Below are 23512 nucleotides of genomic sequence, written 5' to 3'. Positions count from 1 at the left end.
CTGTGCTCTGTGCTGGGCCTGTGCTCTCTGTGCTCTGTCCGTGCTCTGTCCGTGCTCTGTCCGTGCTGTGTCTGTGCTGTGTCTGTGCTCTGCCCGTGCTCTGTCCGTGCTGTGTCTGGGCTGTGTCTGGGCCGTGTCTGGGCTCTGTCCGTGCTGTGTCTGGGCTCTGTGCTGTGTGTGTGCTCTCTCTGCTCTTTCTGGGCTCCGTCTGTGCTGTGCCTGTGCTGTGTCTGGGCTCTGTCCGGGCTGTGTCTGTGCTCTCTGTGCTGTGTCCGTGCTGTGTCTGGGCTCTGTACGGGCTGTGTCTGTGCTCTCTGTGCTGTGTACGTGCTCTGGCTGGGCTGTGTCTGGGCTGTGCTCTGTGGTCTGTCTGTATTGGCCTCCTTTCTCCCCAGTTCTTCTCAGAGCCTGTCTTCAGATGAACAGTCTCAGTCCTTTGTCAGCCATCCCGAGACAAGCCACCACCCCCGACGGGACCGCTGAAATCAGAGGGTGCACCTTCCTGTCTGTGGTAGCAAGAACTCTCTGGTAGGCAACAAGATCCGGGACGAGCCCCTAAACCCTGAGAAAAATCTCAATAATTTTCTTCAGACAGGATCTTCTGTGGAGCTTTTTTATTCGCGATTGCAATGGCGGGCGTCCTGCAAGCAGGAGCGCGCAGTAAAAGTTTATCATAACCGTGTATTCCCTATTACCCGACACCTGATTTCTCCCCTGTTTCTTCATTGGCTGAGTACTACGGGTTCACAGCCTACTCGACGCACTACTATACCATATACGTACAATTTTATTTGACCAACCGTTAATTTCTCCTTATCCTTTTATTTTTTCCTTCTTCTCTTGTGACTAGAGGGCCCGTGATCTTTGCTTTTACTGATCTCGCACTGCTCATCCTGTTTTTCTTAGCTATCCTCGTGATTTTGGGACAGTGGGACCTTCCCCTTATCTGCTTAACAGAGTCCCCACTGCTATGCCACACACAATGCCACTTTTGCATATGCAAGGTTAGTGGATTTTTCCACTGCAAAAACACCTTCTATTGCAAAAACACAACTTTGTTTCTCACAAGGAGAAAAAACAACACGCCTAAAGTCGAAGCCACATGCTAGAAAGAGAGGAGGATGCGCAGCACGGGAAGCTTCCCACAGAAAGGAGCTGCATTTGGGGTAAAAATCTGTCCCTTTTTATGTCATTGAGACATACGAGGGCGTAGGACACCAGCACTTCAGGTAACCAAGAGATGCTGTGCGTTTCGATCCGTCCCCCTGAGACAGCCACTAGGTGACGATGTTTCCAATTTTCTTTCAAGAAACCTTGCTTTCTCAGGCCCAGGTGTCCAGCTGCACATCGAGGACGCCCCTGGCTCCCAGGCGCAGTTCCCAGGCCGAAGGCCGAGCTCCCATCCGAACCCCCGGCCCGGCAGACATTGCTCCTGGCGTTGCGCAGCAGCCATTTCATGTCAGCCTTTGCTCATGGCAGTCAGCTTAGCGCCGTCAGTGCTGCCATCGGGGTGCCCGAGAGCCGTGTGAGGTCAGCAGAGAGTCACTGTCAGCCTTTGACCTCACAAAGGTGGGTGGCCATAAGTGCCCTGAGCGTCCAGCTCGCATGGAGTACTGCTGGTGGCACTCAAGGCATGGAGGTCTTGGTGGTGGAATAGGAGACGCCGATGTCCTGCTGGTGGAACAAGAGACGCTGACGTCCTGCTGGTGGAAGAGGAGACTTCAGGGTTCGAGGTCCTGCTGGTTAGAGGTGCTTAGGAGTGGGCAGCCTCCATCCCGGTGGCCGAGCATCTCCACGGCAGGGAGGCCGCGGGCAGCACGAGCCAGCCGCCCCGCGGGCTGACAGCAGAGGCCCCCGGGGATGAGACGTGCCCCACCTGCCTGGGCCTGCTGGCCGAGGCAGCACCTGAGTCCTGCGGGCACAGCTACTGCTGCGGAGAGCTTGAACCTCTTGTAAGTTTAGTCTTGACAAAGAAAACCCATCCTAAGTGCATTTGCCTTGCAGGCATTGGTAAGTTGGCCCTCCTGATGGATTTTCACTGCCACAGTAGTGCCTCTAATAATGCTACTGTTAATTAGTGCTCTACCCTTCCGATCTTTTACTAAGGTAGCTAGAGAGAAGTGCAGACACCTGTTTATTTCCTGGTAATACCTGCAAGAACCATCTATCTACATCTTCGCCAGATTCATCATAGCGCTCTTGGTACCGCTGATCTGTGTTGCTCTGGAATAAAGTGCAATCGTTAGCACGCCAAGTGTCCATGCCCTTGAATCTACCAGAATCGTGCAAATCCCTGTTGTGATCTCTCTCTAGCTGTGGGCTGGCTAAGCTGTCTTTTGGATGGTGAAAATGGGAAATCGTGGGGATGGGAAATGATGAGTGGGATGAGAAATGATTGCTGGGATGGGAAGACTTCCTTGGGCTGGAAAGCCATGGGGCTAGGAAATGAAAGAGACGGGAAAGCTTCCTTGGGAAGGAAAAGCATTGGGATGAGATACCTTCCTTGGGGAGGAAGTCATCCTTAAGGAAAGGCATTGGGATGGGAAATCTTCCTTGGGGAGGAAATCATTGGAAAGGAAAAGCATTGGGGTAGGGAAATCTCTCTTGGGATGCGAAATTATTGGGATGGGAAATCTTGAATGGGGTGGGTACGATTCATTGGGGTAGGAAATAGTTGGAAAAGAAATCCAAGGGATGGGAAGTCTTTGGGATGAGATCTCATGGGATTAAGAAACACTTCGTGCTGATGGGAAATAGTTTGCATGGGAATCTGTTGGGCTGTGAAACTGTCGGGATGGGAAATCGCCGGGAGGATGAAAAGTCTTGGGATGGAAAAGTCTTGGGATGGAAAATCCTTGGGAGGGGAAAGTGTTGGAGTGCGAAACCCCCCTGGGCCTGGCAAATGAGGACTGGGACGGGAAAGGCTCATGGGGATGGAAACTGATGGCGCTGGGAAGCCTGCTTGGGTAGAGAAACTGCAGTCCTCACCAAGATGGCGGTGAGGGGCTGGTCAGCCGTTGGGGCGGAGCCCCCGTTGCCCGGGTTCCCCAACGAACCGCCCCACTCTCCAGCGACCATGGCAGGTACAGCAGCGGGCTCCCGCTCCTCCCGGGGCTGCGGCCCTGCCGGCGAGCCCAGCGCCCGAGAGCTCAGCCCAGCGCCCTTTTTCCTCACAGAGAGATTCCCCAGACGGCTGCCGCCGGTGCCGCAGACGCCCAACTCCCCCTTCGTTGTCCCAGCTGAGCCGCCAACGGTGGCTGCCTGGCTGCTGCCCTCCTTCCCCGGAGCGATGGCGGTGCCCTTGCAGCCCCCCCAGGTACCCACCCTCTCCTACGCGCTGCCCCAGGCCACCGTCTGGCACGTGGTGCCGGAGGTCCAGGGGCAGGTGCTGCAGCTCCCACCCGTGGCGCAGCTGCCACCTGGGGGGCACCTCCCACCCGAGGGGCACCACCTGCATCTGGTGCAGCTCCCCCCTGTGGGGCATATCCTGCAGCCGGTGCAGCTCCCCCCCGTGGGGCATAACCTGCAGCCGGTGCAGCTCTCCCCCGTGGGGCATAACCTGCAGGTGGTGCACCTCCCACCCGAGGAGCATATCCTGCAGCCGGTGCAGCTCTCCCCCGTGGGGCATAACCTGCAGGTGGTGCAGCTCCCACCCGAGGAGCATATCCTGCAGCCGGTGCACCTCCCACCCGAGGGGCACCACCTGCAGCCGGTGCAGCTCCCCCCCATGGGGCATAACCTGCAGCCGGTGCAGCTCCCCCCCGTGGGGCAGCTCCCCCACACCGCTCTTCCCTGTGCCCCTGTCTGCCAGTGCGGACAGCCCATGGTGACGGGGACACTGGTGCCCCACCATGCGCTGGGGCTGGGGCCCAGGGCCGTGCTCCACGGGGAGCCCCTGCACCCCGCAGGCACCTGCCTGTTGCAGGCCCCCGCCCACCGCAGGCCCCCGCCACCCCTCGTCCCGGGGCCTCGGCTCCGGGGGCAGGCGCTCCCCACGCCCCGCACCGTGACCAGCAGCCAGGGGCAGCTGCCGGAGCCCTGCGACCACGCCGTGGGGCTCAGCGAGGACCAGGGGCCCCCGCTGCCTGACCCCACTCCCCCCGAGCCTTTCCTGGCTCCATCGACCCGCAGCACCCAGACGGCGACGCCCGACGGTGAGTTTGGCGCTGGCACAGCCGCCCCGTTGTCGCCCCACACCCATGAGCCATGGGAAAGCTGACATCGCCCGTCTTGGGGGATTTTCTTGCTTCGTCCTCAGCGGCGACAGCCCCGCAGGTGCCTGAGGAGCCCCCGCAGCTGCCCGAGATGGGCCCTGATGCCTTCGCCGAGGCCTTTCCAGAGCTGGCAGGGGACAGCCAGCTGCTGCAGCACCTGCAGGACCAGCTCCTGGCCGACCTGGACATCCCCGGCACGGAGGAGCTGTTCAGCTGGCTTGAGGCCGTGGAGCCCCAGGACGCCTTCCCCGATTCGCCCAGCAGTCCTGCCCTCAGCCGCCTCCTCTCCCAGCTGCCCGACCTCTCCGAGGACATCGAGGAGCCGAGCTCGCAGGGACTGGAAGCCACAGGAGCCCTCGGTGAGGTACCCTCAACCCCTGGGGTGTACCCCGAGAAGGTTGGGGGTGGGCTGTTGGTGCAGTCCCCTGTTGTGCTGGCATTGAGCCCCCCGCTCAGCCCTGCAGCCAGTCCCCTGCCCGGTGCCCTTAGTAGACCCCTACCCAGTCCACCCCTGAGTCCCCCCAGGAGGTCCCCTGACACCCAGGTCCTCAGTTCCCCTAGTAGACCCCTGCCCAAACCCCCCCTGAGTCCCCCCAAGAGGTCCCCTGACACCCAAGTCCTCAGTGAGCAGAGGACACCCCTGCCCAAATGCCCCCTGGGTCCCCTCAAGAGCCCCCTGGCTGCCCCTGCGTCCACCGGCACCAAGCGGGGGGCCAAGCGCCGCGCGCCCACCAGCACCCCCGGGACAGCGGAGAGCTCCCAGCCCAAGAGACCAGCAACAGAGAAACCCCCCGGCAAGGACAGGAAGATGCTGCTGGGCCAGGGTCTCCAAGGCCCCAAGACGCCTTGCCAGGGACGCCGTGCCAGGGACGCCAGGATGTCCAAGGCCCCAGGACGCCGTGGCAGCAGCAGGAAAGACGGCAGTGGCAGGCAGCAGCCAGCGACCAACAACAGCCGGGCGCCCAGCAAGAGAGCCCGAAGCCCGGGGGCTGCTGGGGGGCAAGGAGCAGCGTCGCCGCCTCCCCGCAGAGCGCGGCTGCTGCCGGAGACTCCGAGCGCGGAGCCCGGTGCCGTGCGGCCCCAGGACAGCCTCTGTCCCCAAGGCGTCAGGGCCAAGACGCTGCAGCGCCAGCGCCGGGGCACAAAGACCCCCAGCGAGACTTTGCAGCCGCTGGGGGTCAGGGCGAAGGCGCTGGGGCCAGGGCGCCAGCTGCCCTGCGTGCAGCCGCAGCCCACCTCCAGCAGCCCCAGCACGATGCCCAGCGCCGCGCAGACAGTGCCAGGCTCCAGCGCTGTGCCCGCTGCCCCCCAATCCCCAGCTGGCGGCAAAGAGAAGGTGGTGCCGGCACCACCAGGCAGCACGGCGTGAACAGGGGACGCTGCCCTAGAGCAGGCGCCCAGAGCGCTGTGCCTGCCAGCCGCAGGGGGCCAAGCGCAGCGGGGGGCTCTGCCCACACAGCCGCGCATGCTGCAGCCCCTGGCACGGCCCCGCGTGGACTACGTGCCCTGCGTGGGGCCCTGGGCAGGCGGTGACGCGGCGCCCACGCCGCTGGAGGAGCAGGAGGAGCCGGTGCCCATCACGCTGCAGCAGCGTCCCGAGCGGGAGCGCCTGAAGCAGCTGGCCCAGGAGGAGCGGCAGCGGGCGGCCCACCAGATGAAGATCGGCCCTGTGCAATTCTTCGCGCAGCGGCAGAAAGACGGGGCCATAGCCAAGTATGCCGGCTACCCGTGACCCTGCGCTCCTCGACGGCCCCTGCAGCACCCAGTGGTGCTGAGCTCAGCACGCAGGCACAGAGACCTCTGCAGGCACCTGCTCCAGCTTGAGCCGCACTCTTCAGCCCTTTCCCCTCTCGCTTGCCCTTACCCTTCTTTAGTGCTGTAGCTAGTCAGTGTTTCTCACTGTCAGGGATGGGCAACGGGGGGGGATGGGAGATGGGGGGGTCACGAATGAGTGTTGGGAGTGTTGCGATGGAAGCTGTTGGGATGGGCAATACCTGGCATGGGCAAGTTTGGGCATGGGAACTGCTTGTTGGGACACAAAATGGCAGGGATTGAAAGCTTATTTCTTCCTTTCTGGTCCTTTCTCTGCTTTATAGCCTTTTTTCTTAAATTCCTCTAGTGTAGGTGTTCACTCAGCAACGCCTCTGCCTGCAGTTGTTCTGGCAGTGGGATGCCGAGGGGATTTAATGCAGCCCGCTCCCGCTGCCCATGCTCAGTCCGTGAATGGATGTGGGCATGGCCAGCACGGACAGGAGAAAATGGGTGGATGGATGGATGGATGGATGGATGGATGGATGGATGGATGGATGGATGGATGGATGGGAGTTGGGAACTGAGCCTTGGGATCAGCAATGGGAGGTTGCTGGGATAGGAAATGATCAGTGGGATGGGAAGTCATGACGGTGATGGGGATTCATTAGTGTGAAATGATGGGATGGGAAATTGCTAGGTGATTTTGTGATATTGTGATCATGGTGGATTTTTTGTGATATTTTGTGATGTTGTGATCATGGTGGTGATAGGAGAGCATTAGGCTGGGAAAAAATTGTTTACATTAATAAATTTTATTGATTGTCTTTTTAATGTATTGTATGATTTGTATTATTATTTTCTATTCCTTTATTATTAAACTCTTTATCAATGCCTATGAGCTTTTATTTTCCTTCCGATTCTCTGCATGTTCACTCAGGATGGGGGGACGTGAGCGAACAGATGTGTGGTGCTGAGCGGCCTGCTGGGTTACACCACAACAGACTTTTTGGCAGCCAAGCTGGGGCACAAAGGGTTGAGCTAACGTCACATCTGACCGGAATGTTTTAAAAGAGTGTTTCTTATAAGCTTTCTCTGAGATTGATAGTTGCTGGTCACAATGTTGATTTTGTCCTTTCTGGTGTTGTTTTTCTGTGCTTTTTAGGTGCTTTTTCTTAATCCCTTTCTTGTTGTTTATGATCCCTGGGGGCTGGCCTATGTTTGCTGATGCTTTTGCCCATTTGCAGGTAGCACGTGCTCCTCTTGCACCGACGGTGAACTTAACCCAGTATTTGTCCCCGAATGACAACCTCTGTGGTTAGACAAGGAGTTAAAAATTCCAGCCAGCGATCAGCCCTGAGGCAGGATGGCTACAGGTGGCAAGGGCTGGGGGGGGATGTGGGCCGGGTTTTATCACGATTGCCACCTCCGATGGCTTTGGAATTCAGCCCTGAACAAATGTGGTATCCTACGGCGCTGCTAAAAGGTTTTAGAAAGGTGTGCCCCGATGCTGGCAGTGCCAGAGATTTACAGCTCGCCAAGTTGTCCGAGAAAAGTTTGGATTTGTTACCCGATGCGCAAGAAGCCAATCCAGACACCAGGTCGAGACACAGTTTTCTTTCAGAACTGCGCGAGTCTGGGTACCAGGTGGTTTCCCACAAAGCCAGCACATGGAAAGATTTTCCACGCCACGCTTGATACAATCTTTTATCACTACATTTCCATGCTAGTACAATCCCCTAACTTCTCACAGGTTCCAGAATTAGCCTACGGCTGACATGACAAAATGATTCTGCGCATCCTCAGAGGGGAAGGGTCTCCTCTTGGGCTGGGGTCTCTCACTCTAGGGCTGTGATTTTTTGTATTAGAATGAGGGTACTTCGTCTTAGAATAGCTTTCCATTGTTTTCCAGTGGTTTCCAACAAATGGATTAGTATCAAACTCCAGTGCACGTGTGTAGGATTTTTCCTTACAAAAGGGTCTTCTCGAGTAAATAGATTCCTAGTTATTCATCCTTTAGATAGCTCCAACTCCAGGGTCATCTTTGCCCTTGCCTGAAAATACCCATTTGGTATCTGTTCTCATGAAACAAAGTTAACGAAAAACAAACAAACAAACAAACAACACAAAACTAGTTCCTAGCACCAGCGGCTTGTTTGCTGGGTCTGCTCTGTGTGTTTTGAAGACTATTCAGTACAATTCAGCACCTTCAAGAGAAATTGTGTGGGTCTATGAAAATGCGTCTTGATCTGATGCAAGCCTGTGACGCACCCTGAAGGCCCTCCAAGCCCTGGGATGGGCTCTGAGGCCCTTCCGAGCCCTGGGATGTTACCCGCAGCCACTCCAACCCCTTTGACGGGCCCTGCGGCCTCTCCAGCCCCGCTGACAGGCCCTGCAGCCACTCCAACCCTCTGACGGACCCTACAGCTGGCTCCGGGGACTGCCCTGTGGCATTCCCAGTCACCGATACACACAAGATGAAAGAATGGATGCACAAGTCATCTCGTTTAGTAAGGGAAGAAAGTCCTACTGAGAAGGGGAAGGAGCAATAGGAAGGCGAAGCAGACTACCCCAGTGGAGGGCCGTCCTAGGGAACAGCAGGCTGAAGACCACCATCTAAAAGCAGCAGTAACCAGGTGATCCCGATCTCTGGGTGAGCTGTGAGACATGCGGAAAGATTTCAGCTGTCCTCCAGGCGAGCACATTGTCACCTTGCTGCTGCCATGCTGGGATAACGGCTCCGGTGTCCGGGCTGTGTCTGTGCTGTGTCTGTGCTCTGTGCTGGGCCTGTGCTCTCTGTGCTCTGTCCGTGCTCTGTCCGTGCTCTGTCCGTGCTGTGTCTGGGCTGTGTCTGGGCTGTGTCTGGGCCGTGTCTGGGCTCTGTCCGTGCTGTGTCTGGGCTGTGTCTGGGCTGTGTCTGGGCCGTGTCTGGGCTCTGTCCGTGCTGTGTCTGGGCTCTGTGCTGTGTGTGTGCTCTCTCTGCTCTGTCTGTGCTCCGTCTGTGCTGTGCCTGTGCTGTGTCTGTGCTCTGGCTGGGCTCTGTCTGTGCTGTGTCCGTGCTGTGTCTGGGCTCTGTCCGGGCTGTGTCTGTGCTCTCTGTGCTGTGTCTGAGCTGTGTCTGGGCTCTGTCCGGGCTGTGTCTGTGCTCTCTGTGCTGTGTCTGAGCTGTGTCTGGGCTCTGTCCGGGCTGTGTCTGTGCTCTCTGTGCTGTGTACGTGCTCTGGCTGGGCTGTGTCTGGGCTGTGCTCTGTGGTCTGTCTGTATTGGCCTCCTTTCTCCCCAGTTCTTCTCAGAGCCTGTCTTCAGATGAACAGTCTCAGTCCTTTGTCAGCCATCCCGAGACAAGCCACCACCCCCGACGGGACCGCTGAAATCAGAGGGTGCACCTTCCTGTCTGTGGTAGCAAGAACTCTCTGGTAGGCAACAAGATCCGGGACGAGCCCCTAAACCCTGAGAAAAATCTCAATAATTTTCTTCAGACAGGATCTTCTGTGGAGCTTTTTTATTCGCGATTGCAATGGCGGGCGTCCTGCAAGCAGGAGCGCGCAGTAAAAGTTTATCATAACCGTGTATTCCCTATTACCCGACACCTGATTTCTCCCCTGTTTCTTCATTGGCTGAGTACTACGGGTTCACAGCCTACTCGACGCACTACTATACCATATACGTACAATTTTATTTGACCAACCGTTAATTTCTCCTTATCCTTTTATTTTTTCCTTCTTCTCTTGTGACTAGAGGGCCCGTGATCTTTGCTTTTACTGATCTCGCACTGCTCATCCTGTTTTTCTTAGCTATCCTCGTGATTTTGGGACAGTGGGACCTTCCCCTTATCTGCTTAACAGAGTCCCCACTGCTATGCCACACACAATGCCACTTTTGCATATGCAAGGTTAGTGGATTTTTCCACTGCAAAAACACCTTCTATTGCAAAAACACAACTTTGTTTCTCACAAGGAGAAAAAACAACACGCCTAAAGTCGAAGCCACATGCTAGAAAGAGAGGAGGATGCGCAGCACGGGAAGCTTCCCACAGAAAGGAGCTGCATTTGGGGTAAAAATCTGTCCCTTTTTATGTCATTGAGACATACGAGGGCGTAGGACACCAGCACTTCAGGTAACCAAGAGATGCTGTGCGTTTCGATCCGTCCCCCTGAGACAGCCACTAGGTGACGATGTTTCCAATTTTCTTTCAAGAAACCTTGCTTTCTCAGGCCCAGGTGTCCAGCTGCACATCGAGGACGTCCCTGGCTCCCAGGCGCAGTTCCCAGGCCGAAGGCCGAGCTCCCATCCGAACCCCCGGCCCGGCAGACATTGCTCCTGGCGTTGCGCAGCAGCCATTTCATGTCAGCCTTTGCTCATGGCAGTCAGCTTAGCGCCGTCAGTGCTGCCATCGGGGTGCCCGAGAGCCGTGTGAGGTCAGCAGAGAGTCACTGTCAGCCTTTGACCTCACAAAGGTGGGTGGCCATAAGTGCCCTGAGCGTCCAGCTCGCATGGAGTACTGCTGGTGGCACTCAAGGCATGGAGGTCTTGGTGGTGGAATAGGAGACGCCGATGTCCTGCTGGTGGAACAAGAGACGCTGACGTCCTGCTGGTGGAAGAGGAGACTTCAGGGTTAGAGGTCCTGCTGGTTAGAGGTGCTTAGGAGTGGGCAGCCTCCATCCCGGTGGCCGAGCATCTCCACGGCAGGGAGGCCGCGGGCAGCACGAGCCAGCCGCCCCGCGGGCTGACAGCAGAGGCCCCCGGGGATGAGACGTGCCCCACCTGCCTGGGCCTGCTGGCCGAGGCAGCACCTGAGTCCTGCGGGCACAGCTACTGCTGCGGAGAGCTTGAACCTCTTGTAAGTTTAGTCTTGACAAAGAAAACCCATCCTAAGTGCATTTGCCTTGCAGGCATTGGTAAGTTGGCCCTCCTGATGGATTTTCACTGCCACAGTAGTGCCTCTAATAATGCTACTGTTAATTAGTGCTCTACCCTTCCGATCTTTTACTAAGGTAGCTAGAGAGAAGTGCAGACACCTGTTTATTTCCTGGTAATACCTGCAAGAACCATCTATCTACATCTTCGCCAGATTCATCATAGCGCTCTTGGTACCGCTGATCTGTGTTGCTCTGGAATAAAGTGCAATCGTTAGCACGCCAAGTGTCCATGCCCTTGAATCTACCAGAATCGTGCAAATCCCTGTTGGGATCTCTCTCTAGCTGTGGGCTGGCTAAGCTGTCTTTTGGATGGTGAAAATTGGAAATCGTGGGGATGGGAAATGATGAGTGGGATGAGAAATGATTGCTGGGATGGGAAGACTTCCTTGGGCTGGAAAGCCATGGGGCTAGGAAATGGAAGAGATGGGAAAGCTTCCTTGGGAAAGAAAAGCATTGGGATGGGAAATCTTCCTTGGGGAGAAAATCATTGGAAAGGAAAAGCATTGGGGTAGGGAAATCTCTCTTGGGATGGGAAATTATTGGGATGGGAAATCCTGAATGGGGTGGGTAAGATTCATTGGGGTAGGAAATAGTTGGAAAAGAAATCCAAGGGATGGGAAGTCTTTGGGATGAGATCTCATGGGATTAAGAAACGCTTCGTGCTGATGGGAAATAGTTTGCATGGGAATCTGTTGGGCTGTGAAACTGTCGGGATGGGAAATCGCCGGGAGGATGAAAAGTCTTGGGATGGAAAAGTCTTGGGATGGAAAATCCTTGGGAGGGGAAAGTGTTGGAGTGCGAAACCCCCCTGGGCCTGGCAAATGAGGACTGGGACCGGAAAGGCTCATGGGGATGGAAAATGATTGCGCTGGGTAGCCTGCTCAGTTAAAGAAACTGCAATCATCACCAAGATGGCAGTGAGCTGCCAAGCCCAGCACCCGAGAGCTCGGCCCAGCGCCCTTTTTCCTCACAGAGAGATTCCCCAGACGGCTGCCGCCGGTGCCGCAGACGCCCAACTCCCCCTTCGTTGTCCCAGCTGAGCCGCCAACGGTGGCTGCCTGGCTGCTGCCCTCCTTCCCCGGAGCGATGGCGGTGCCCTTGCAGCCCCCCCAGGTACCCACCCTCTCCTACGCGCTGCCCCAGGCCACCGTCTGGCACGTGGTGCCGGAGGTCCAGGGGCAGGTGCTGCAGCTCCCACCCGTGGTGCAGCTGCCACCTGGGGGGCACCTCCCACCCGAGGGGCACCACCTGCCTCTGGTGCAGCTCCCCCCTGTGGGGCATATCCTGCAGCCGGTGCAGCTCCCCCCCGTGGGGCATAAGCTGCAGCTGGTGCACCTCCCACCCGAGGGGCACCACCTGCAGCCGGTGCAGCTCCCCCCCATGGGGCATAACCTGCAGCCGGTGCAGCTCCCCCCCGTGGGGCAGCTCCCCCACACCGCTCTTCCCTGTGCCCCTGTCTGCCAGTGCGGACAGCCCATGGTGACGGGGACACTGGTGCCCCACCATGCGCTGGGGCTGGGGCCCAGGGCCGTGCTCCACGGGGAGCCCCTGCACCCCGCAGGCACCTGCCTGTTGCAGGCCCCCGCCCACCGCAGGCCCCCGCCACCCCTCGTCCCGGGGCCTCGGCTCCGGGGGCAGGCGCTCCCCACGCCCCGCACCGTGACCAGCAGCCAGGGGCAGCTGCCGGAGCCCTGCGACCACGCCGTGGGGCTCAGCGAGGACCAGGGGCCCCCGCTGCCTGACCCCACTCCCCCCGAGCCTTTCCTGGCTCCATCGACCCGCAGCACCCAGACGGCGACGCCCGACGGTGAGTTTGGCGCTGGCACAGCCGCCCCGTTGTCGCCCCACACCCATGAGCCATGGGAAAGCTGACATCGCCCGTCTTGGGGGATTTTCTTGCTTCGTCCTCAGCGGCGACAGCCCCGCAGGTGCCTGAGGAGCCCCCGCAGCTGCCCGAGATGGGCCCTGATGCCTTCGCCGAGGCCTTTCCAGAGCTGGCAGGGGACAGCCAGCTGCTGCAGCACCTGCAGGACCAGCTCCTGGCCGACCTGGACATCCCCGGCACGGAGGAGCTGTTCAGCTGGCTCGAGGCCGTGGAGCCCCAGGACGCCTTCCCCGATTCGCCCAGCAGTCCTGCCCTCAGCCGCCTCCTCTCCCAGCTGCCCGACCTCTCCGAGGACATCGAGGAGCCGAGCACGCAGGGACTGGAAGCCACAGGAGCCCTCGGTGAGGTACCCTCAACCCCTGGGGTGTACCCCGAGAAGGTTGGGGGTGGGCTGTTGGTGCAGTCCCCTATTGTGCTGGCATTGAGCCCCCCGCTCAGCCCTGCAGCCAGTCCCCTGCCCGGTGCCCTTAGTAGACCCCTACCCAGTCCACCCCTGAGTCCCCCCAGGAGGTCCCCTGACACCCAGGTCCTCAGTGCCCTTAGTAGACCCCTGCCCAATTCCCCACTGAGTCCCCTCAAGAGCCCCCTGGCTGCCCCTGTGTCCACCGGCACCAAGCGGGGGACCAAGCGCCCCGTGCCCACCAGCACCCCTGGGACAGCGGAGAGCTCTCAGCACAAGAGGCTGATGACAGAGAAACCCCCGGCAAGGAGAGGAAGATGCTGCTGGGCCAGGGTGTCCACGGCCACAAGATGCCATGCCAGGGGAAGACGGGTGGTGACAGTACCATGGCTGGCAGGAGCAGGCAAGTGGCAGCGGCACGGAGCAGTCGGCGATCAGCAGCACCATGGCACCCAGCAAGAGAGCCCGAAGCCCAGGGGCTGCTGGGGGGCAAGAAGCAGCATTGCCGCCCCCCTGCAGAGGATCGGCCCCGTTCAATTCTTCGTGCAGCAGCAGAAGGACCACGTCATAGCCAAGTATTATGGCTACCCATGACCCTGCACTCCTTGACGGCCCCCGCAGCACCCAGACCCGCTCAGGACGCAGGCGCAGAGACCTCTGCAGGCATCTGCTTCAGCTTCAGCCACACTCTTCAGCCCTCTCACTTGCCCTTTCCCTTCTTTAGTGCTGTAGCTAATTAGTGTTTCGCATTCCTTTTTGTCACTCCTGGCATCCCATGCCAGCACCAGCACCACCACCTGCATCTCTGCCCAACACTGGCAACAGCATCCCCACCACCTGCATCCTTAGCCTGGGCTGGCAGTGGCTCTCCCAGTGTCGTTGCCATGGACCCACCTGCAGCCGAGCTGGGAGCTGCACGGTCACCCCTCGGGTGCAGAGCAGGAGGACAAAACAGCCCCCAGCCATTCATGCCCACCTGTGGTGCAGGATGGGGCACGACACATGCCAGTGTCCAAGGGCCGCTGCCACCAGCCCCATCCCTTCCGCTCCAAAAGTCACCCCTCCCCAACAATCCTCACTGGGTTCAGGAATTGTTAGCATGGGAAGTGGGGAATATTTGGGATAGTAAATGATTATTGGGTTGGGAAATCACTGGGATTGGATTTTTTTTCTCATTTATTGTCATTTCCCGTATCTGTTGCTCTGTTTAATATATTATTAAATAATTTTTGTTCACTTTTTAATGTCTCTGCCTGCAGTCATTCATAGAATTAATGCAGTGGGTGCCCTAACACAGTCCACTCCCGCTTCCCATGCTTACCCCATGAATTTGTGTGGGGATGGCCGCCAAGGAAAGGAGTCAATGTATGGGTAGAGAATTGCCCTGGGTCATGGACACCCATGGGAGACTTAGGGAGTGGCAGGAGGAGTGGTTCCCATGGTACAGGGAAGCGGGGGTGGTTGGGGCTGCTTTGCAGACATATAGACTTGTACAGATGCCTTGCATGTAATTGCTCTTCTGACTCCATGCTTTTCTAGTCCTGGTAGTTTTGTCCCAGGACAGGGACTCAGTCAAGCCTGTATGTCCAGGGCAGGATTTTCCAGTCCATTGTGCATCTCATTCCCAGAAGGGCTGTGAGGAGGAGCACTTGGTGTCCCCCATCTTCTCCAGTAAGGTGCTGCAAGCACCCCTGGCTGGGGAAAAAGTGCCTTTTCTTGGGGGGAACTGCACCACACTGCACATTGCCCCCCAGGGGAAGCAGTCTTGCTTCCAGCCGTCCCTGCCACTAGTGCTCAGCCCATGCTGGCTTGCAGGATGCAGCCCTTGGACTCCTCCAGCCCGGGGTGAGGGGGCTTTGCTGCCCATGGGGATGGTGGGGACTGGGGGGGACTCAGTGGTTGTAAAACAGGCCTGGGATGGTTTGGAAAACTGTGTGGCTCATAACCCCGCCTCTGCACAGCCAAGCCAAGCCCAGATGCCCCAGGGAGCCCTGGGGAGCAGCCGCGGCAGCATCTGGGCTCGACACAGCAGCCGACCTGTCAGGCAGGTTTCCCAGAGCAGCCAGAGAAGCCAGCCAGGACCAGGCATGCCCCTCCGTGCGCTCGCAGGCTGACGGGGCCGCCCGGCTCTCTCCTCACCGCCGAAGCCATGCAGGCGGCCGGGCTGCTCCTCACTTGGGTGCTGCTGCGCCCGGCCGGCACCCAGCAATGCCACCCCAGCAGCCCTGGCAGCATCCTCCGCTTCACCGACACCCATGCCGAAATCCGGGTACCAGCACTGCACCGGGTGGCCAGCTCACTCGACCCCCTCTACAGCCTCGTCCGACACTATCTGGACCTCATCCAGCAAAACCCTCTGCCCACAGGTGAGTCTCCCAGGGACCTGTGACATTACCTCCGTGGGTGCCACCATCCCTTGGAGCCCCTCTGCAATCCCTGTGCTAGTCACCTAGGAATGGTCAGCGGGGTCTGAGCTGCTTTGTCCCTGCACCGAGTGGCACACTGCCAGGGGAGGGATGGGGATGCGTCTTGTGGGACATGGAAGCTGCCCCCAGGGCATTCACTGGCACCATGGTTTCTTTTACAGAGCTGCTCAGGACAGCCCTGAATGACCCCAGCTCAGTTCGGACATCACAGGTGAGCAGGGACATGGGGACAGGGAAGCCATGGTAGTGGCACCTGCCCAGGATGGGGAATTCATGACAGTGAGTGGATGGAGTGCCCCAAAATCTGCATGTGACCATGCTGACTGTGCTCTGCCGTCACACAGGTCGTGCAGTACGAGCTGGGCTACGTCATCTGTGCTGCAGTGGCTCTGCTCTTCACTGTGGCTGTTCCGGTGGCTGGGCTGTGCTTCTGCTACTGCCGGAGCCAGCAGCGGTGTGGGGGCCGCCTGCGTGCCCATCGGCGCTCACTGGGTTGCCGGCGCCGCTGCCTCCTCATCTGCCTCTCCATCACCTCCCTCATCATCCTGTGAGTGCCCCAAAGCCCTCCACCACTGTCCCCCCTCGCCCCAGGGTGGACCGTGCCCATGGGGACAGGGATGGGGTTGCTCTGTGGGACCCCCCCATCACTGCCTGCTTGTCCCTGGCAGGACCAGTGCCATCTGTGCCTTGGTCACCAACCAACGGGTGAAGGAGCAGATGGAGCCAGGGCTTGGTGCTGTTCCAGACACACTGCGCACACTGCGGCAGCACATTGACAATGTCCCCCAGGTGGGTCCCCAAGCAACTCTGCTATCCCAGGGTGGAGCAGACTGGGAGGTCAGGTGAAGCTGGTGCATTTTTAATGGAAAAGTATGGTTTCATCCCCTCTTGGAGGATGCTACTGCCATGTGCCCCCGTACACCAGCTCCTCTCTCTTTGCAGGGTGTGCAGATGGTGGTGGACCAGTTTGAAGTGCCCCGGCAGCGGATAATCTCCGACCTGGCGGGTAAGCATTGTACAAGCTCCCAGTGCACCCCAGCCTGGGCTGGGACAAGCAGCTGATGGTATCACGGTGCCTTGCAGGAGTAAGTCGCAGCGTGGGACTCTCCATCCATGCACAGCTGAAGGCAATGACCTACACAGCACTGGCAGACCTGCAGGACAGGGCAGGAGGTATGGCTGAGCATGGCTCTCCCTTGGGCCACTGTCAAAGCCTTGCCAGGGACTGGGGTGGCCAAGTGGAGCAGTGAGAACTAGCCTTGGGCTTTCTCTTTAAGACCTACAGACCTCGCTGCACCATTTACAGATTCTCGACAAGACGGTGCGGGTGCTGACAGCGGCACGGGCTGAGCTGGAGCCAGTGCTGCGGGAACGGCGGCAGCGTGTGGTCGCACTCCTAGACGACCCACGCTGCACCTCCTGCGCCAGCATCCTGGGCAGGGCACAGAGCCTGGAGCTGGGTGCTGACTACAGCAAGGTGAGACAGGGTGCTGGTCGCCCCTGCCCCTCTGGCACCCACAAGGCTCATGGGATGCTTTCTCCCACCACCTAGGTGCCCTCAGTGGAGAAGGTTTTGAAGACATTGGCTGGTCTGCCCCGAAGTGATTTTGCGGAGATGATTCGGCAGGTGAGGGCAGATGGGGTTGAAGTGGGGTAGCCCAGTGCCCATAGGCAGCCCCATCTGAGCTGCTCCTACCCTCTCTTCTCCTCACAGGGCAACGGTACCTTCAACTCTATCCCAGAGCTGGCTGTGGAGAGGATGGCACAGGTCATTCAGGGTGAGCAAGATCCCCATGCAGATCAGTGTTGCCCTCCGTGGGGTAAATTTGGATTTAGGGAGGTGGCATGGGACACACGGACCCCCTTCACCATGGTCTTGGTCCTGCAGAGCTGCGGGAGGAGATGACCCAAGTGTCAGAGAAGGTGCAGAGCATTGCCGATGGCTTCCCCCTCCCTGACTATACCTGGCATGTCAGCGAGGCCCTGCTGAAGGCAGAGAACCGGAGCCAGCCTTTCCTCCGTGAGGTGGAGCGCTTCGAGCGGTACAGGTGACACAAATGGGTGCTGGGGGTGCAGTGGAGGTGGGTGCTGAGCCCCCATGAGCCATATCTGGGACCGTATCGCGAGACTGCAACTTTCTCCAGGTGGATCACGGGCATGGCACTGTGCTCCATCATCCTCCTCATCACTGCCTGCAACGTGGTGGGGATGGCCCTGGGGGCATATGGTCTCTCCAAGCGGGAGGACCCAAGTGACTACGAGTGCCGAGGAGAAGCTGGCGCCAAGTTCCTTATGGTGTAAGCATCCCTCTGGGTCCCAGGGGTCTGTAGCCATCTCATGCCACCCCAAAAACAGAAGGGGTCAAAATCAAAGGGACAAACCTGGAGCCACCTGAGCAGAAAGGCTTTTGTAGCCACCGCCTGCGCCAGCAGGTCTGGGAGAAGCTGCTCCTCCCTGGGAGCCCGCAGCTCCCGCGCCCAGCCAGCATGCCCAGGCGCAGGAAGGAGCCGCAGGGCTGGGCAGGTTGCCGCAAGCCTGCTCAGGTCTGCAAAGCTACCAGCAGTGCCTCCGTGCCTCCTCTCCCTCTTTCAGTGGCGTAGGCCTGGGTTTCCTGTTCTCCTGGCTCCTCATCCTCTTGGTTTTTGCCACGTTCCTGGTTGGGGGCAACATCCAGACATTGGTTTGCAGGAATTGGGTCAACCAGGAGATTTATAAGGTGGGTAGCCATGCATCTGTCCATCACTCCATACACGTCTGCTTGGGTACACCAAGATGCCTACAAATGCTCTGCCTCCTCTCCCTGAACCCTGCTTGGAAAGCCTTATCCTAGACCAGAATATTAAGATGAGGATTAGGCCGCTGGATTTGCAACAGCAGCAGGAAATTGGCTTTGTGCTGGTTAATTTGTTTGGAGTGACAATGATCCCACCTTCACCCCTATCCCCTGGGTGTTTGGGGATGCTGGGGGTGGCTGGGGTGTTCTGAGGTGCTTGTGACTGGTGACATGCTGCTGTGGGGCTGGGAATGGCACCAGGCTTTATCCTGCAGTCATGCACACACAGGCAGGGCCGTGCAAAGGGCTCTCCTCTGCTTCCCTTCCCAACATCATACAAATACATGCAAGATTAGCTCCAGATGGGATGGGGTACCCCAGCATGCACCTGTGAGGGCAGAGCAATCCCAAAATCATGTCTGGGAGTGCCTGTGTCTGACCCTACCCCTCTTTTTCTTACTGTTTTGCCCAGTTCATTGACACCCCTGGGAACCTGCCTCCATCCATGAACCTCACCCGCCAGCTCAACCTCAGGAGAGACTCCAACCTCAGCACCACTTACCGGTAGGTGCTCACAGAATACCACCTCTGCCCCTAATTAGTGTGAGGCTTGTGGTGATGCTGCCACTGTCCCTTCAACTTGCAGGGAGTGCAAGAGTGGTGCAGGTCTGTGGGAGGTGCTGCAGCTAGAGAAGTCCTATGACCTGGATGAGCACCTCAAAACCCCCAAGGTGAGGGCTGGCTTCAACCAGAGCTTCTGGGAAGGGGAATGCAAGAGCTTTATTGAGGCTAATGGGATGGAGGTACCTGGTCCCAAACCTGTGGCATCCCCCTATCTCACGCCTGCAGTACACGGCCAACTTCCAAAAACGCCTGGGTGACTTCACAACGCACCTTGGTGATGTGCGGCTCCTCCGCAGTGAGGGCAGGCAGGATCTGGAGACCTTTGCCCGCAGCGGCGTGGACGAGGTAGACTATGGACGCTTCCAGGAGGAGGTGAGGGGATGCTGACAGGGAGATGGTCCCCCCAGTGGTGGGCATGTTGCAGCCAGCCCAACAGGGGGCCACTTTCCAGGGCTGGTTTTCGGGCAGACTATGACTCTATCTTCCTCTAGATGAAAATCCCTGTAGTGCAGACCAGCCTCCCTGGCCTTGCAAGGAGCCTGGAGGGGCTGCAGAAAATGCAGGTGAGTGGCAGGGCAGGCAGCAGGGGCTACCTGCATGCCCAGAGGGCTGTCCTCATCCCACTGTTCCCTGCAGAGGAATGGCACAGTGGCAGGGCGGCTGGCTACCGAGGCCCAAGCCCTGTGGCAGATGCAAAACTCCACGGTGCAAACACAGGAGGCTTTGGTGGTGAGTCCATGTCTGACGGGCATCTTGTGTCACTGTGGAGGGGGGAACAGGGATTTTGCGGTTATTTCACCTCTCTGTCCTGCAGGTGAAGCTGGGAGAAAGCATCCGGTTCCTCTCTCAATTGGCACCACACCTCCAGGTACTATTTTCAGTTCCAAAAAATATGCAGTGCCATATGGGTCTTGCTACCCAGCATCCCAGAAGTGATTTATAGGGTGATGGAAGCCCAGGAAAGATGTAACCCCAGGAGGACTGGTTTCTTCAGTGACTCGGTTTCGCTGCTGCAAATTAGAACCCCCTTGCAGCACTCAAAGCTGCATCCCTGACAGAGCCATCCCATGTTGTTTAGCCCACTCCCTGCCAGGAGTTTTCTCTCTCTCTGCCTACCAACAATCAGACCCAATTTGAAGCCTCACTCTGCACATTCTGCTCCCCACACACCTGGGGCACCTGTCCCACTAGACCAGTGATGCTCACTGCTCTAAGGGTGTTCTGTGCTCCCTGTGCTTCTCCAGGAGCGGGTGAAGACAACGCTGGCCACCACAGCCTCGGTGGAAGCCCAGCTGCCCTTGCAAGCCCAGCAGATCCTCCGGCAGGTGAGCCAGGGCTGGATGAGGCCTCAGGGGGATACAATTCCCCACAGCCAGAAAGGAAAAGTGGTAAAGAGGCTCTGGAAGAAGGGAAGGGGCACCTGGAACCTCCAGCCCTCATTTCCAAGCCTCACCTCCATGCTGCCTTCCCTCTGCCCAGGAGATTGGCTGCTTCACAAGGAAGGAGCTGAGGTACTTTGCGCAGTACCTACACTGGGTTGGGCACACGGTAAGTCCATGCCTTTGCTGTGGAGTTGAGGAAGTAAACTGCATCTCCCTGAGCTGGGAGTGATTTTACACTTTGCCTCCTCACTTTTTGTTCCAGCTGAGGGAGGATGTGGCTTCATGCCAGCCACTTGCCACGGCCCTGGACAATGGGCGGGTGATCCTGTGTGACCGCATTGCTGACCCCTGGGTAAGGACCCTGTGGTCGTGGTCCCTCTGTGGATGCCCTTATCCAAAGTAGCACATATTCAGTGCAGCTGAAGCCGACAGCAGCCCTGATGCCCCCACATCAGGACCAGCTAACACAAGACTCCCTAGACCCCTCTGGGCCTGCCTCTCCCTGAACAGCCAAGCAGGACCTGTGTGCTCTCTCCTTGCAGAATGCTTTCTGGTTCAGCCTGGGATGCTGCACCTTCTTCCTCATCCCCAACATCATCTTCGCCATAAGGCTCACCAAACATTTCCGCCCCATCCGCAACAGACTCATGTAAGCAGTGGACACAGGGTGGGCAGACTCCCTAGGATGATGCAAGGAGGGGAGTTGTGTGCTCCTCCTCGACCATCTGATTGTTTCTCCTTCTCCCTCTACAGCTCTACGGGGTCAGAGGAGACCTGTCCTTTCCATATCCCCCGTGTCACAGCACTCAAGCTCTAGGCCAGGCTCTGCCAGGTATGGTGGCAGGCTGAGACCTGGGGCACTTGCTTCAGGAGCTCCTGCCTGTCAAACTCATGTCCAAACATTACAGGGCTTCCTCCACCTCAGTGTCCTTGGGGGTCTGAGCATCCTTCCTGGGCATAGGACACTCAGGTGTTGTAGGGTTCCAGGTCCCTCTGACTTCTATTTCTCAGTGTCCTTCAGGGTCTGAGAATCCTTCCCAGTCGCAGGGCACTTGTGTCCATGTGCTGTAGGGATCCAGGTCCCTCCAACAACCCTTCCTCAGTGTCCTTGGGGTCTGTACAACCTTCTTGGGCACAGGGGCACTTGTGTCCATGCATTGTGGGACCCCAGATCCCTGTGACGTCTCTTCCTCAGTGTCTGAGCACTCATCAGGGACACCCCCAGAGCCTGGCTGATGGAGGGTGCCAGGACGTGCCCCCGCAGATCCCGCTGACCGCTGGTGCTCCCGCTGCACATGCAGACCCTGCTGGGATGCATACCCGACTCCCTCCCACCCACCGCAGCCCTCCTGCAGCAGCACACTGCGATGCTTCTCTGCTCCCAGGATGGACCCAGGAATGGAGCACATTAAACCCTCCCATGCCAAACCCACCACCACCTGCCTTTTTTTTTTTTTGCGATCACCAGTGCTGGGTCTTTGTAGGGAACCGTTTGGGCCTGAGGGATGCAGCCCCTGGGGGGAGCACGCTGGGCCCACAGTCCCCTCTGCCCCCTCAGAGGCTTCCAGGGCTGAGGCTGCCCATGGTGGGGGTGAGGCCATGGCTATAGGGGCTCCAGAGCCAGGGGAGGGATCTGGGGCTGAGGGGAGCTGCGGGTTGGGAAGGCTGAGGAGATGCTGCGGGAGTGCCATGAGGGCCATGAGAGGCCATGACTGGGGCACTCCATGGCCATGCCAGGGAGGAGAGGCCTCGGAGTAGTGGCCTCTGGAGCTCCGGGGCTGGGAACGCTCTGCAGCCAAGGGTAGGTGGCGGCTCAAGGACTCTGGGGCAGGGCATCATCAAGAAGTGGCGAGGCTGGGCCCAGCTACCCACGGGACCCCGGCTCCAGCCACCCATACCCAGGCGGGGGCCTCGGTGTAGACATGCTGGAGTCACAGGAATGGAGACCCAGAACCCCTGTGGGGCTGGGGACCCTCCAGGCTGGGTCCTCAGTGCACTGGAGATATTCACCAGCATTTATGATCATTAATTATTATTGCTTGGCCCTGGCTGGTGTTTCTGGTAGTCCTCGAAGAGGCTGGTGAAAAAAAGCAGCCCCTGTGGTGGTTGCAGGGATTTTGGGAAGCAAGAAACCCCTTTGCCCAAGGCCTGAAAGATGAGACATAAGTAAACTCACCTCTTAAAATTAATTAGAGGTAAGTTGGGGGGGGGGGGGGGCGGGGGGCAAAAAATCAGGATAAGTCCTCAATTTTGTGGGTAGGAGAACCTGCCAGACCTGGGGATCATTTTCAAGCTCCACTAGCTGAAATGGTATGTGTTTCATATGTTTTGTGGTTCGGAAGCTGCATCCCCGCAAGGAAATACAGCCGGAGCCTTTGACTTCCAATTTACAGCATTTATGGCTTTGTGGTAGGAAATGTCTAAAATTTCTGTAGTATCCTCCATAATCTTTAAAGCACTTTGACCCTTTCAGCAAGTTATTATTTACGAAATCTATAAAGGAGTTGACAGATCTGTGCCTTCAAAGTGAGTGAGGATTTCCCTGCATTTCCCTAACTGAAATACTCTCTACTTGGTAACTGACAGGGAAATACCCCGTTTTATGCATTATTAAAGGACTATTGCTACCCAAAGCCATCAATAATGCATAAAATACCTATGTTATGCATTATTTAGGTTGTTGCTGCCCAAAGCCATCTGGTTCTACTCAGTATTTGCCAGCAGAGGTCAGTATTGCAAAGCCTTTTTGCAAAGAAGGGCTTTGGTGAGTGCTTGCCCAAAGAATTTCTGCAGGAACCCAATGGGATGTCTTCAGCCCATATAAAAACTATGTGGTGGTGTCACCAGCAAAAATTGTCTTTAAAATGAATCATTTACAGCTGGCAACCGGTCATGAGTGGTGTTCCCCAGGGGTCGGTGTTGGGACCCATCCTCTTTAATACCCTTACTGATGATATGGATAAGGGAATTGAGTGCACCCTCAGTAAGTTTGCAGATGACACCAAACTGGAGGGTATTGTCAATCTTCCAAGATAGTAGGGTGGCCCTGCAGAGGGACCTGGATAGGATGGGTCGATGGACTGAGGCCAACGGCATGAGGTTCAACATGGCTAAGTGCCTACTCTGCTCTGGTGAGGCCA

At 57.8% G+C, this 23512-nt stretch overlaps 2 protein-coding genes across 2 annotated transcripts; both read left to right on the top strand.

The window, feature by feature from the left end:
- The first annotated feature begins 4206 nt into the window (after positions 1-4206).
- On the top strand, positions 4207-5583 carry LOC136786968 (proline-rich protein 36-like). Its single transcript, XM_066983315.1, has one exon. The coding sequence runs from the start codon at positions 4207-4209 to the stop codon at positions 5581-5583; it is 1377 nt and encodes a 458-aa protein (XP_066839416.1).
- A 9645-nt stretch (positions 5584-15228) lies between these two features.
- On the top strand, positions 15229-21804 carry PROM2 (prominin 2). The gene is made up of 24 exons (XM_048053994.2): positions 15229-15533; positions 15755-15804; positions 15938-16140; positions 16262-16382; positions 16536-16599; positions 16677-16766; positions 16871-17070; positions 17146-17220; positions 17308-17371; positions 17482-17641; positions 17738-17890; positions 18186-18309; positions 18839-18930; positions 19013-19097; positions 19216-19362; positions 19482-19553; positions 19627-19719; positions 19805-19858; positions 20235-20315; positions 20470-20538; positions 20635-20724; positions 20915-21021; positions 21126-21204; positions 21568-21804. The coding sequence occupies exons 1-23, from the start codon at positions 15317-15319 to the stop codon at positions 21187-21189; spliced, it is 2475 nt and encodes an 824-aa protein (XP_047909951.2). The 5' UTR covers positions 15229-15316; the 3' UTR covers positions 21190-21204; positions 21568-21804.
- Positions 21805-23512: the final 1708 nt, after the last annotated feature.

This window comes from Anser cygnoides, chromosome 26 (genome assembly GCF_040182565.1).
Source record: "Anser cygnoides isolate HZ-2024a breed goose chromosome 26, Taihu_goose_T2T_genome, whole genome shotgun sequence".
In the NCBI taxonomy this organism is placed as follows: Eukaryota; Metazoa; Chordata; class Aves; order Anseriformes; family Anatidae; genus Anser; species Anser cygnoides.
This window is presented reverse-complemented; position numbering and strand designations above follow the sequence as displayed.